General features: G+C 43.3%; 1 protein-coding gene across 2 annotated transcripts in view; it reads left to right on the top strand.

The window, feature by feature from the left end:
- The window catches only part of IQGAP2 (IQ motif containing GTPase activating protein 2), a 229,090-nt gene that overhangs the window by 195,880 nt on the left and 17,710 nt on the right, over nucleotides 1-15,500 (top strand). For both annotated transcript variants that reach the window (XM_077817017.1, XM_077817019.1), the window contains 3 exons: nucleotides 3,090-3,222; nucleotides 5,914-6,016; nucleotides 8,257-8,398. In XM_077817017.1, the coding sequence (XP_077673143.1) occupies nucleotides 3,090-3,222; nucleotides 5,914-6,016; nucleotides 8,257-8,398 (378 nt within the window). The remainder of the gene's footprint in view (nucleotides 1-3,089; nucleotides 3,223-5,913; nucleotides 6,017-8,256; nucleotides 8,399-15,500) is intronic.

The raw sequence follows: 15,500 nt of genomic DNA, 5'->3' as shown, positions 1-15,500 counted from the left end.
AGGAGATGGGGAGCAGGAGGACCGACCAGAGGGGGTTGAGCAGCAGCTAACCTCCTCGTATTCCCCCAATGAGGCGATGGCGGGTACAGAGGTATCCAGCCCTCCGCCAATAGACCATAGAGCTCACCAGGAACTGCTGCGCAGAGTTGCCCAAAATTTGGGGTTGCAGGCCAAGGAGACGGTTGAGCAGGAGGACCCCATGGTGGACACTTTGAGCCTCGAAGGGCCATCCAGAATAGCGCTCCTGCTCATTAAGACCGGTCAGTCTAACTATAAGACTATATGGCAGACCCCGACCTCCAGTGCTCCAGTGGCTAAAGAAGTGGAGTGTAAATACTTTGCGCCATTGAAGGGCTAGGAGTTCCTATTCTGCCACCCGAGTCCATGCTCCCTAGTGGTTTCAGCGGTGAATGAAAGGGAGTGCCATGGACAGCAGGCCCCGGCCCCTAAGGCCAAGGAGGTGAAACGCCTGGACCTTTTTGGTAGAAAGGTGTACTCATCTGGGGGCCTTCAGTTGAGGATTGCTAACCAGCAGGCCATCCTCAACATGCACAATTTCAACTCCTGGGCGGTGGTGGGGAAGTTTAAGGACAACCTCCCGCAAAGTTCCCAACAGGAGTTCACGGCCCTGGGGGACAAAGGCAAGGCAGTAGCCAAGACCTCCCTCCAGGCCTCCTGGGATTCAGCAGATGCGTCGGCTACAACAGTCACGTCAGGGGTGGTCATGAGGCGCTCTGCGTGGCTCCAGGAGTCGGGCCTGCCCCCCCGAGGTCCAGAATATGCTCCAGGACCTCCCTTTCGAAGGCTCTGGGCTCTTCTCGGATCAGACAGACACGAGGCTGTATAGGACTCGCGAGCTACGCTCAAGTTGCTGGGTATGCACACGCCGGCGACCCAGAGGAAGCCCTTTAAGCTGCAGCCCCCCACTTCAGCGCCAGTACTAGCCTCGCCATAGGCATGAGCCTTACTGTAGGCAAGGCAGGGATAACAGGCGACGGCGCAACAACAACAACAATAATAATGCGCCGGGCCAGAACCAAGGCCAGCACAAACCCCAGCCGGACACTAAGCCAGGCTTTTGAAGGTGCGCTCGAGGACAGCATACCAGACCAGTCACCGGATCCGTCCCTTTGTTTCCTGAACTGCCTGTCCCGTTTCTCCCTTGCGTGGTCCACCATTGCATCGGACCGTTGGGTCTTACGCATGGTGCGGAACAGGTACTTGCTGCAGTTCGCCTCTCTCCTCCTCTCCCCTCCCCTTCCCCATCCCTCTTCAGGGACCCCTCTCACAAGCATCTCCTAGAGGAGGAAGATCTGTTTTGCCACCAGGGCCAACGCCCAGTGCCCGCAGTTCTGCTCATTCCAGGGCCGCAGCCCGGGCTCAGTCGTGGACGCGTTTGTGATCCCGTGGAGAGGGGGCTTGATGTATGCCTTCCCCCTGCTCCCCTTGGTGCACAAGGTCCTGCTCAAGGTGCGCAGGGACAGGGCGGCGGTGATCCTCATCGGCCCAGCCTGGGCCCGCCAACGCTGGTACACATCGCTCCTAGAGCTGTCGGTGGATGCCCCAGTAGTCCTGCCCCTACACCGGGACCTCATTACCCAGGATGGCGGGCGGCTTCTCCACCCTGATGGTGTGGAGGCTCTGTGGAGCCAGTGCTCCCTTCCTGTGCAGCAGATTCTGCTTGGCAGTAGAAAGCCCTCTACCAGGGCGGCCTATATGGCCAAGTGGAAAAGGTTCTCGTGTTGGTGTGAACCCCGACAGGTGCGGCCGGGCCAGGCCCTGTTGCAGGCCATTCTGGAATACCTCCTGCACTTCAAGCAGCAAGGGCTAGCCATGTCCTCATTCAGAGTGCACCTGGCGGCCATCGCTGCCTTCCATCCGGGGTTCTCGGGGGGGCGCGGTGTTTTCCCACCCAATGGTGGGGCGGTTCCTTAAAGGGTCCCGCCCCTAGTCCCTCCATGGAACTTTAACCTGGTTCTTTCTAAACTCATGGGACCCCCTTTCGAGCCCCTCGCTACCTGTTCTCTCCTCCACCTTTACTGGAAGATGGCGTTTTTGGTTGCCATTGCCTCGGCCAGAAGGGTGTCCAAACTGAGGGCCCTCACCTCTGAGCCACCATACACAGTATTTCACAAGGACAAGGTGCAACTCCGGCCACACCCCAAGTTCCTCCCTAAGGTGGTCTCCCAACTCCATCTGGGCATTTGTCTGCCTGGGTTTCGGGAAGAGCACCATACGGACTTGAGTCACCGCAACTTGCACACCTTGGATGTGCGTCGAGCACTGGCGTTTTATTTGGGGTGCACCAAACCCTTTCGCAAATCCACACAGCTGTTTGTGGCTGTGGCCGAGAGGTTAAAAGGCCTCCCAGTGTCGGCGCAGCAGATTTTGTCTTATATTACAAGCTGCATCCGGGCGTGCTATGAGCTTGCAGGTGTTCCGGCCCCAGCGGTCACGGGCCACTTGACCAGGGTGCAGGCATTCCTGGCACAGGTCCCAGTCCAGGAGATCTGCAGAGCAGCCACCTGGTCTTCGGTGCACACCTTCACGACCCACTACGCGGTCAACCAGCAGGCCAGAGAGGATGCGGCAGTTGGCAGAGCGGTCCTCCGAGCAGTTGTTCCGTGACTCCTACCCTCCTCCAGGGGTAAGCTTGTAATCCACCTAATGTGGAATGGACGTGAACGAGCACTCGAAGAAGAAAAAACGGTTACTTTCTCGTAACTGTTGTTCTTCGAGATGTGGTGTTCACGTCCATTCCACCCCCCTCCTACCCCTCTGTCGGAGTCGCCAGAAAGAAGGGACTGGAGGGGGTCGGGCCAGCGGGGGTATGTATGCAGGGCGCAGTGGCACCACTCGGGAGCTGCTAAGGGGAAAAGTTTCCGACGCTCGTGCCTGCGGCGCGCGCATGCCTAATGTGGAATGGACGTGAACAACACCTCTCGAAGAACAACAGTTATGAGAAAGTAACCGTTTTTATCTTGCATTTCAAACAAAAAGCTTACTCCAATTCACTACTGTTAGCTAAAACATGTCTTTCTTGTTGTATAATTATTTAACCTATCTTTCTCATCTTACTACTTCCTTAGGAATTTTTTTCAGACAGCATGTGATGTTCCTGAGCCAGAGGAGAAATTCAATATTGATGAGTACTCTGATATGGTAACCCTCAGCAAACCTGTCATATACATCTCCATTGAAGAAATCATCAATACCCATTCAGTAAGTGAACGGAAAGAAACTTAGCTACTGAGCAAAGGGGAATTGTTAAACTACTACTCTTTAATCTGTTCTTGGGAAACTTCTCAAATCACTTTTTGGGAGATGAGTAATTTTTCCATAAAATCACAGAATAACTGTGATGTTCTGTATTGGCTTTCCTAAAATGCCATGAAGGAATTCCTTTACTCTTCCTTTCTGATAGTCTCTTGTCCAAGTAGAAGATCATCTCAATTTCCAAGTGTATGGAATAACCTTAGAACCAAACTTTTCTTAACATTTATTGTAACTTGTACTGTATGTCGCAGGAGAGAATTGCATTTCCACCCCAATAGCCCCAATGAGAATGGTAGAGACAATGGTTTGGAAACAAAAGTGCTAACCAAAAGAAGAATCTGACAATAAAATGTAAAGTATTTTTCTTTCAGAGCGTTTAATTGAAAAGGGAAAAAAATTGCATAACTTCTTATTGGCATATAGTAGTGATGAACCATTTGTAGTTTATTTGAATTACAAACTTCCCCTTGGTAAGAAAGGGGACTTCTTGCTTTTTAAGAGTTAGTGTGACTTTGAGATAAAGTAAAATCTTGTACATTTTATGACTTTGGCATTCCATCACGTGTTTGGCTGGAAGCAGATGTAAGAGTGTGATTTAGGCGGCAGTGGTATCCTGCAAGTATGTTTGTTCTGGATAAGGAACAGATGAAATGCAGAAACTGCAGTTTATAGTGTGATTCACTAGGACAAAATTTAGATGTATACCATATGGTCCTTCCACAACTAGTATACTAGCAGTCATCCACTAATGTGCAAAACCCAGAAATGTTAAATGATGGATATTCTTTTAAAAATATGGAATACTTCACTCCCAAGACAGTGAGTTAAAAATCAGCCTTACTCATGCAAGAACTAATGGCTAAGGAAACATAGTGTTCGCTAGATTAAAGACAACTGCTACTTCAAGCTTGAATTGAGGATGTATTTGTTTCATTTCCTGTCTATCAACACTTAACTTGTTCCATTTAGGTGTCGAGCATGATATTCAACTCCTGTTATGCTATTGTCAAGTTTATGACTTAAAGGCTGAATCTCAGATGGTGCAAATGATTATGGGGAACCTCTCATTTGTCACTTTGTGTAATCTGGTTTAGAGTGTTCTGTACTTCGTCAGGATTAACTGAACACTTTTGATGTAATTACTTATCATGCGGTAGAACACTAGTCAAATGGGACAGTCTTTTCTTCCAAGATTTCATGTAGTTCATATGTGTATGGAGGAAGTAGTTAAGACTTGAAGCAAGGCAAGATCTTTTATATCTAAAGATCCTAAATTTCTGTATGTCTTAAATTTGCAATTTCAGTGTGCGCATGTATACCTACACAGTGTACACTATATAAATGTCAGGGCATTCGTGTAGATGAGACTGAGGGAAATTTTCAAAAGCAAAATGTTAGTTATGCACTAAACTGCCATTTGTGTCTTTGTGTGTCTCCCCCAGAATATTTAATGTGCCTTTGATTTCCCACATACAAAGTGTTTTAGTTGCCCGTACGTTTCAGTGAACACAGCTTTTGATTTGAATAGGTTTTGCACTCTCTAAACTATCAGAGTTCTGAAATTTATAAATATAGCATATGTTTTACTCCACTTGTATTTAAATTCAATTTAAACTGGTGGCCATGGGCACCATCACCTTAAAACAGACTTCCATAGTAAGAATCCTGTTTATGTGGAAAACAGACCTTGGGAACTAGCAAACACACTGTTATCAAACTCTGTACAGTGCCACTTGCTTCCTGAAGTAAATGCTAGTGATGGGTACAGAAATGAGCAGTCTAATTACAGGAAACTCATTCTTCAGGCCCATACCATTCGTGCTTTTTTTTATAGTGCAGCATATACAAGCTTGTTCTCAGAGGCTTTTTATGGACTGCAGAACCATTCCTCCTTGGAGGCGTGCACAGCTGCAATACAAGTTGTATTATGAATAGAGTTTGTACTTTCTGTTATCTTGGTGCCAGTAAAATCACTAATTCTGGCAATAGGAGCAGAATATTAAATTTCTGATTTTTTTTAAAGTGAACTTAATCCATTTGAAAAGTACCAAATTGATACCACAGGAGTCAGAAATCCTGTATTTAAAAAAAGTAGAGCAGTAAGCATCAGCAGCGTTAGCCTCCTCATTCTGCGTAGCATGGTGTGCCTTAACCATGCCCTGATGGGGTCACCATTATGAAGACCGTTCAGTCCCCTTGCCCATTAAGGTCCTGATCCAATAAAGCACTTCAGCATATGATGAGACTGTCAAGTGAAGCGCCAACTTTGAGTCTGTTTAGCGGTGATGTTTTGTTAATTGTTTAAGCGGCTGCTAAATTGAGCCTTTCCTCATGTGTTTTAATATTTTGAGGACTCACTCCCTTCGGTTTGTGTATATTTGCTGGCATTCTAATGTTGATCCAAGGGTGAGCCAGCCAACAGACTGGGCAATAGAACTATCAGTCTTGAAACCACAGCCTGTAAGCAAGCACTTTCTTTCCTTCTGTCCTCCATAATGCTTATTCATGTTTTACGCCCACTGTGGCTCTGAAGACTTTATTTTGAGCATTCTATTTGTGAGTATATAGCACCATTTGGAGAAATGGAGTATTTTCAGTGGTTTCATGGATAATCGTTTTGTTTGCCCTTGTTTATAGCTGCTATTAGAACACCAGGATGCCATTGCTCCTGAGCAGAATGACTTACTGAATGAATTGCTGGAGGGGTTAGGGGCTGTTCCTGATGTAGAGTCTTTCCTTGGTAAGTGTTCTCTCTCGCGCGCGCGCTCCCACCTCCCACCCCCTTTGGTCCGTTGGTTATAGTAATCCAGGGACTGGCCCTAAATTGATATATGGGGGTACTTTGTTTGGCCTCTTCAGTATCTGCAGAATTTAAGACTTTTTCCTAAAATGATTTTTGCAGCTGTTATAACTGAAAAGATATTCTAAAATGAGAATCAAAGGAGAACTGTTTCCCAGAGTCCGCAGTAGCTCTGAGAGGTGTGAGCTACTCACAGTGGGTATTTATTCTGGAGCATAATGATATTTAACTCCCCAACATCAAAAATTTCAGCAGAAACATCTAGCTCTCTGGAATTAAATAGAGTATTATCACATATTTAAATAACCTGACTGAATGTATGGAAGGGGCTGTACAAACCACATTTCCATAAAAGTAGACAGACTTTAATTTTGAGAAGTAGTCCTCTATAAAATAGTGAAACAGGCAAAGGATGTGGTACACCAATGAACACACTGGAAAATTTTCTGCAAGCAAATTCAGCCTGATTATTGATAAGAGGCTATGAAGAGAAGTAAAGGTCAGTAACAATGAGTTTGGGTTTGTGCCAGACAAATCAGTGATGGATGCTATCTTTACATTATGATTGCTTGTGGAAAAATAAAGAGAAAAGAGGTCTTGAGAAGGCTTAAGAGCATGTTCCGAAAAAATTCATATAGTTTTCTGAGGATGAAACAGATATCTGAAAGCTATCAGACTCATCCAGGACATGTATGAGGGTGCTGCTACCCCAGTTAAAAAGTCACGTCAGGTAATTGAACCGTTTTCTGTTAAGAGTCAGAGTGCATTGAGACTCTGCACCAAGCCTCATTTTGTTCACCATGGTGCTTGATGCGGTTACAGAAAACATTCAGTGTGGCATGCTGATGCATGCTTTTTGTAGATGATGACGTGCTTGTGGGAGCGAGCAGAGAGGAAGTGGAAAATTGAGTAAGATGGAAGGGCACACTTGAAAGAAATGGCACAGAAATCGGCAGAAAGTCTGTAGATTCAATGATAACTTTCAGGAAGGCAACAAGACTGTAAGTCTCGGGACAGCCACTAGCAAAGGTACAGAAGTTCAAGTTCCTAGGTTCAATAGTACAGGGTAATGGTGAACTCAATGACAAACTTACAAGCAGAATAGGAATGTCATGGACTAAAAGGAGAGAAGTGAGTGAAGTAATCTGCAGTAGGAGTTAGGAGAAACTTTTCTATTTGATAGGCAAAGATCTATACAATAATTATTAGGCCTGCGCTTTTTGTATAGTTCTGAATGCTCAGCACCAAAGAAGAGATTGGAGCAGATCCTGAATACAATGGAAATTAAAATGTTAAAATTATTACAAGGATGGACTATCAGAACAAACACATTAGGGGAAGTGTGAAGGTGAGACCAATTATAGGAAAGCTGAGGGAATTCAGGGTTAGATGGTTTGATCACATGAAAAGAAGATTAGAAGAATAAACAGGAAACCGGTGCTCAACTTAAAAAGGAGAGTAAGAAAAGGGTTGGGATGCTAGATGGATGGATGCTATATAAAAAGGATTTGATCAGCTGTGGAGTTTCCAAGGAACTGCCTCAAGGCAGACTGGAATGGAGGAGGACACAGAGCTGACCCAACATAGATGGGACTAAGGCTAGAAGAAGATGAATAGAACTATTAATATTAGTGCAGGGATCACACCACCTTTGTTTAGAAAATGTCTAGCATATTTTGGGTGCCTCAGAAACTCGTTAATAATGACACTATCAGTAATGATTACCCTACCCCAGGTCTATTTTTATTATTTTAGTTTTTTTCCTGACTATGGATGTTAAATAACTGCACAACTACTTTGGGAAAGAAACACACATTTGAGCCCTGTCTGGATAACTGTCTTGAAAGAAAAATCCGATTTAAGGTGGCAAAAATCTCAAGTTTTAATATTTCAAAAACCTTTGCCTAGATGTATAAATAGGTAACTTCTATTGGACATTTTCAGAAAATACAAAATACTGCAATTTTCCTGTCCCTAAATAGAGGGAAAGTATTGATTTGTTTTATGGCTGAAGGAAAATTTTGAATTAAACAGTTATTTGTCTAGATATAGTACATGTTGATAGATCTTTGAGTAGTTTTCTGTTGCCTTTGACATGTTTCAGAGTATTCTGGTTCATGCTCCAGTTCTTGTCACACATCAGTGAACTGGCAGAGTAAGAGCCATATTTTTTCCTACAGGGGAAGGAGCTGTTGATCCCAGTGATCCTAACAAGGAAAACACATTGAGTCAGCTTGCAAAGACAGAGATTTCACTATCTTTGACCAGCAAATATGAGTTACAGGAAGGTGAAGATCAAGATCTCAAAGGGATGATGATAAAGTACGGTTTGTTCATAAAATATGTATCTTTTGGGCAATGTTTTTGTTAAAACAAGCAATACCAGTAACGTAAACTAACTTTATAACTTTATTCAGGTTTGTAATTACTTTTATTTTAAATTTCCAATTAGAACACTAGTGTTTTTCAGACTGCATGCCCCCACAACCATTCATTTGACTGGCAGTCTACAAAAGGTTAAGTCCATAGCTTGGGTCTTTTGATTGCTGTAAAGACAGTCTCTAGCCAAATCCTGTGCTGACTCATACCTTGTGCAACCTCCTTGGCAATGCAGCATGAGGTCAAAGATAGGTCAAAAGGTCAAAGATCAAAACTTAAAGCCAGGTTCAGCATGAAATTTGCCTCTTAAGAGTTTGGGATGTAATTCTGGCAAAACTCCAAGGCTAGTTAAGACTTAAACCGCTGTTTTCAAACTTCAGTGCTTTTGAAAAATCTACTTTAGACACCCACATGACTTAAGATCACAAATCCTCTTGGAAGTGAATGAGATTGGTACTTCTAAGTCACTTAGATGCATGTGAAAATCCCAACTCTATATCCATATTTGGACTCCTAGATAAGTTTCTTGATTTTTCAGAGGTGCTAAGCACCAACGGCTTCTATTCACGTTAATAGGAATAGTGATGCTCTGAAAAACACAACACACTTACTTAGATCAGGGAATTACAAATTCACTTAGTGTGGACCACATCTGGAATGTATCTCCTCCCTTTGCCATTCGCTGCAGAGGTTGCTCTTGGCTTAATAGCCAAGACTTGAGTGAAGTATGACCTGGCAAGAGGGAAATGGTGAGAAAACAATTTAAAGCATGAATACAACAGTAAGATGTGTGTACAGTTAGATTGTACCTCTAATTCATTATGATTTGTACCTCCTTTTTCGGGGGGCTGAAATGCCTTTTGATGCCTAAAGAGTTGATATTGTTGGATTTCATTAAATGAAAAGTAACATTTGAAAGCTTAAATGTTCTTCAGAAGTTTGACATGTTAGGACAGATTTTCCTCATTCATTAGAATTTAGTTTGTTCTGTGTACGTTGTTTTCTTGCATTAAGAAGGATCTGTTTTATAATATTGCTGATGTGCTTCACACAAAGGTTAACTTGTTTTTAGGAGTAAGGTAAGCCTTTTGTTGTCAATGGTTTGGGCTCTTTTCCAGTTTGTAATATCCTTAGCATTGTAACAGATAATTAAACCAACTTTTAATTAAGAACATAAGAAGAATTTTAACTCCTATCAATTCAGAAATGTGCCCATTTCTACATTTCTATGTATTAAATTTCCTTAGCAAGCTCATTATATGGGTGTCAGAAAAACTACCAGCACATTTCACATAGGCCATCAAATGGTTTAGTTTAGGTCATTATGGACCTAGCTCAGATTCAGATCATTGACCTGAAAAGAGAAGGATCTGTATCAAATAGACCAGTCAAGTCTCCACCCTATCCAAAATCTTTCAAAGTCTGAAACACACTTTATAAAACATCGATACTTTAGCTCTTACAAAGTTATGGCTACTTGCATTATTGCACACTGTGAAATAGGTACTGTCTTAACACATGCTCTTTTCCATAATTCAAGAGGAGTTGATGTCTAGACTTGAAGGCAAATCCAACTCTGCCCTCCTTCCTCTAAATTGAAAACACTTGGAAACATTTGTCAAACCAGTATTTGTACAGGATGTTACTTTCCTCTCAGCTCACAAACATTGCATGACTTACACGGGGGAGAGAATAATATTCACTGGCTTCCTTTTTCTTCAGATGGTTGCAAAATACTATTGGTAAAACCTGTAGGCAAGTGCATTATATCAAAAGTTCTGCATGCCTATTTTTATTTTTAAATTAACATCATCCCTGTTTCATTGGATATATTCACATTTAACCTACCTGCAAATTATGAGTTGTTTAATATCTCTTTTCACTATTGAAAATGGATGCAAGTGCTAACCTTCTAAAACTGCTATTTTCACACTTTTCTTCACAACCTGCTGGCTAGACCGTCTTAAAATTTAAACCTCCAATTCTGTGCAGGCCTGTAGTGCAGCTACAGTCTCACTCAGCAGTGCTCATACTGAACAGCAATACTTTTTATGTACTTAATGAATCTGAAAAGTAATTTAGCTTTATTAACTGGCAGCTGAAGCTTTACTTTGGAGGAAAGTCATTTTACCACAATGTTTACAATTGCAAGCACACACTCTACAATTCTTAACCTGAAGGGTGTTTTCCCAAAACAAATCTTCCAATTTAGCTGGTAGAGAGAATTTCTTCTAGAATTTCCCACACATTGATCATACAGTTTTATGGTCCAGGAGATAAAGATTTAAATGAAAAGGAGAGGGGTTGGTTTGCCATCAGTACAGTAGTTATTCTTGCTTATTGATCTGAATCGTAACTTTCAAACACTTTGGTAACTTTTTATATGTAGTTTGATGTAAAACTACTTGCATGAGTTCTGTAGTTTCTAAAACAAAACATTAGGTAAGAGTATAGGAACATCTCAACACATTTCTGTATTTTTTATATGACATCAGTGTCTAGGCAACTTACAGACAGAATGACAAGGTCTCAGCCCTGAGCAACTTAAAGCTTACATAGACAATGTAGAGATGAAGGCTGAGGAAAGGGATTGGAGTGAGTGGTGATATTTACCATATGGCTTAGTAGTGCCACCATTTTATTTGTTTTTTTTTTTGTTCGTTTTCTGGTTGCCTTGAGTGTATTGTGCAACCAGTTTCTTCTGTAGTTGGGATCAATGGTGTGAAACTATGTTTAAATTAAAGCTTAAGTTTTGTTCACCTGGCAATTTCTCAGTATCTATAGTTCATGCTCTTTCTTTGTTAGAGTTTTTTCTCAGTTTCTGCTAATCTGATCTTTAAAGAGCTTTTTCAAATTGATTTTATTCAGAGTTGAACTACAGTTTCAATTGTAAATAATAACAGCTGAGTTAGGATGTATGTACAATAACTCTTGCACCTTTTAGAAGAGACAGAATTATAAAAACTGGCCAACCAGTTGGTGTGTATAGTATTTGTGATAAATTGGTGGGTTAATATCTGTGGTTATGTGTATAATTGGACAGTGAATGTTTACAGGAACTTCTAGTTTGGAATGTGTGCTTGTTAAATGACTCATCAGGCATGCACACTTCTCATAACAGTACTGCAATGGTGGAAATATACTGCTTCACACAAGTGAAAAGATGAGCTGCTAAAATGCTCAGAATCCTCTTACCTACACCAATCTGGGCCAGGGGGGCCCATATTCCAATATTCATGCACTAATTAGGGCATATATTTCTCTCAGTATCTAACTTATTTCTCTAGAAGTAGCTTCTTTTGGGGTTCGTGAACTGTAGCTTTTTAAAACTAAGGGTATGTCTACACTACAAAATTAGGTCGATTTTATAGAGTTGATTATGTATGTCCCCACTAAGCGCATTAAGTCGGTGGAGTGCGTCCTCACTACCGTGGCTAGCATCGACTCACTGAGCGGTGCACTGTGGGAAGCTATCCCAGAGTTCACGCAGTCGCCGCTGCCCATTGGGAGGTTAACCCAGAATTCCAATGCCTGATGGGACAAAAACATTGTCGAGGGTGGTTTTGGGTACATGTCATCAGTCGCCCCTCCCTTCGTGAAAGCAACAGCAGACAATCATTTTGCACCTTTCTTTCTGGGTTACCCATGCAGACACCATACCATGGCAAGCATGGAGCCCGCTCAGCTCACCACTGCTGTTGTGAGCATTGTAAACACCTCGCGCATTATCCTGGAGTATGTGCAGAACTGGGCTAAGAGACCCCAGCACGAGATGATTGTGATGAGGACGTGGACAGACATTCCTGAAAGCATGGGCTGTGGCAATTGGGACATCGTGGCAGCAGTGGGGCTGGTTGATACAGTGGAACACCGATTCTGGGCCCGGCAAACAAGCACAGACTGGTGGGACCGCATAGTATTGCGGGTATGGGATGATTCACAGGGGCTGCGAAACTTTCGCCTGCCTAAGGCCACTGTCCTTGAACTTTGTGAGTTGCTTTTCCCCGCCCTGAAGCACAGGAATACTAAGATGAGAGCTGCCCTGACAGTTGAGAAGCGAGTGACGATAGCCTTGTGGAAGCTTGCAATGCCTGACTGCTACCGGTCAGTCGGGAATCAATTTGGAGTGGGCAAGTCTACTGTGGGGACTGCTGTGATCCATGTAGCCAATGCAATCGCTGACATTCTGCTATCAAGAGTAGTGACTCTGGGAAATGTGCAGGTCATAGTGGATGGCTTTGCTGCAATGGGGTTCCCTAACTCTGGTGGGGCAATAGACAGAACGCATATCCCTATCTTGGCACTGGACCACCTTGCCAACCAGTACATAAACCGCAAGAGGTACTTCTCAATGGTGCTGCAAGCACTGGTGGATCACAAGGGACGTTTCACCATGGGATGGCTAGGAAAGGTGCATGACACTCACATCTTTAGGAACTCCAGGCTGTTCGAGCAGTTGCAAGAAGGGACTTACTTCTCAGACCAGAAAATTACTGTTGGGGATGTTGAAATGCCAATAGTTATCCTTGGGGACTCAGCCCTACCCCTTGCTCCCATGGCTCATGAAGCCATACACAGGCAGCCTGGACAGTAGTCAGGAGCAGTTCAACGATAAGCTGAGCAAGCGCAGAATGGTAGTAGAATGTGCCTTTGAACGTTTAAAAGCTTGCTAGTGCTGTTTGCTGACTAGGTTAGACTTCAGTGCAACCAACATTCCCATTGTTGTTGCTGCTTGCTGTGTGCTCCGTAATATATGTGAGAGTAAGGGGGAGGTGTTTATGGCGGGGTGGGACGTTGAGGCAAATTGCCTGGCAGCCGATTTTGAGCAGCCAGACACCAGGGCAATTAGAAGAGCACAGGTAGGCATGCTGCGCATCAGAGAGGCTTTGAAAACTAGTTTCATGACTGGCCAGGCTACGGTCTGACAAGTTGTGTGTGTTTCTCCTTGCTGCAAACCCGCTCCCTTTGTTGATTTTAATTCCCTGTAAGCCAACCACCCTCCCCCCTTCGATCATAGCTGGCAAAGGAAATAAATTAACTGTTTTGAAACCATGCACATTCTTTCTTAAAAAAAAAAAAAAAATAACAAAACAAACAAACAAAAAAAAAGCCCAAGTGAGATAACTGACAAGGTAGCCCGGGTGGGGTGGGGTGCGTTGCGGGAGGAGGGAAGGACAAGGCCACATTGCTTATTGTAGCCATACTACAAATCAAAACTGTTTGAATGACAGCCTTCTGTTGCTTGGGTCATCCTCTGGAGTGGAGTGGCTGGGTGCCCAGAGCCTCCCCGCCCATGTTCTTGGGTGTCTGGGTGAAGAGGACATGGAACTTGAGGAGGAGGGCAGGTGGTTATACAATGGATGCTGCGGGGGTCTGTGCTTTCATTGGCTTTCCTACAGCTCCAACAGATGCTTCATCATGTCCGTTTGCTCCCCCATTAGCCTCAGCATTGCCTCCTGCCTCTGCTCTTCGCACTCACTTAATGCTTTCCTGGCCTCTGCCACTGAATGCCTCCATGCATTAAGCTGTGCCCTATCAGTGTGGGAGGACTGCATGAGCTCGGAAAACATGTCATCGCGAGTGCGTTTTTTTCGCCTTCTAAACTGCGATAACCTCCGGGATGGAGATGATAGGGGAAGCATAGACACATTTGCACCTGGGGGGAGATAAAAAGGGAGACTATAATTAAAGAGGATACATTTCCGAGAACAAAAGGGAGACTTTCACAGTGAATCAAGCAATTCACAGAAGACAGCACATGTGCTTTCGGTACAAGGTCGCATTTTGCCTTTTATATTGAGCGCCTGCCGGTGTAGTGTAGACCAAGGCTAAGATAAAGATCATGAATGTGAAATATGATAAACCTGTATCCTCTCTTTAAGAAGTTCTGATTACTAAAGACTTGTTTAAGCTCTGCTTGAACAAGACTAGTTTCTCCATTGCTTTGAGGGAGAGTCTCGCCTAGTGGATAAGGCACAGAGCTGAAGGCCTGAGTTCTAGCCCTAGCTTTGCCATTCACCTGCTGTGACCTCTGCCAAATCATTTCACCTTTGATTATTTCCCTTCCCAACCTGTCTGTTTTTTCTATCTGTTTGTACAGTGCATAGCACAATGGGGCCCCAAGTTGATTAGGCCCTCTAGTAGCTACTATAATAAACAACACTTCCAAGTTTATGAAATGGGTGCATTAAAAACTGTCAGTACAAAGTTAGCAGCTGCATTCTATGCTGTATTCTTTAATTGCAGTAATCCAATTGGGAGGTTGCAAAGTCGTGGATGACTTTTTTTGCTAGGTCCGCACTTCAGCGACAGATGCAACTGTGTCCAAACCAAGACTAAATATGCCACTTGATGACATCAGTGACCTAGAATGACTACCAGACCAACTTCTGTAACGGGAGGACATCACACCTGCCATGGTGACCATTGACTTCACCCTCCCTACCAACATCCTTTCTCTTACCTGGTCTGATCCTCAACAAACTCACTTTCACCAGTTAAATACAAAAGAACTTTATGGTCAGTAGAAGCAAAACACATTAGTTGTAACTAAAGCAGAGGAAAGGAAGTAAACTAGCTGTAAAAATAAGTATCTATATTGATCAGCATTAACTCAGTCTTGAAGTGATTGAAGAACATTTTTCTTCTAATATTTCCACAACTAAAAATTACTTGAAAATTAGAGAAGACTGGATCCCCCAGTCTTATACTTTCAGCCTTATGCTCTTAAATCTGTTCTTATATATAGCTTAAAACTTATGTACAGTATTATAAAAATTACCCTGTACACCTGGAATTCAGTTTCTTATCCAATGCTCAGAAAGTGGCTAATCATTTCTAACTGTAACTTCAACTCAGTTAAGATTAACTTGCCTCTTGTCCTGTTTCCTGTGGAGGATATTGGAATTTCATGCGCATGGAATGCTTAAGTATTTCTAGAAACTAGGTCAAAAGAAAACTCACGTTCTTAAATATCTGACGGACTGGGCGTGTGGGTGTGTAAATGACAGATTCTCTTGTTAATTCTCGTACTGACTTGCGCATT

This window comes from Eretmochelys imbricata, chromosome 5 (assembly GCF_965152235.1).
Source record: "Eretmochelys imbricata isolate rEreImb1 chromosome 5, rEreImb1.hap1, whole genome shotgun sequence".
NCBI lineage: Eukaryota > Metazoa > Chordata > Testudines > Cheloniidae > Eretmochelys > Eretmochelys imbricata.
This window is presented reverse-complemented; position numbering and strand designations above follow the sequence as displayed.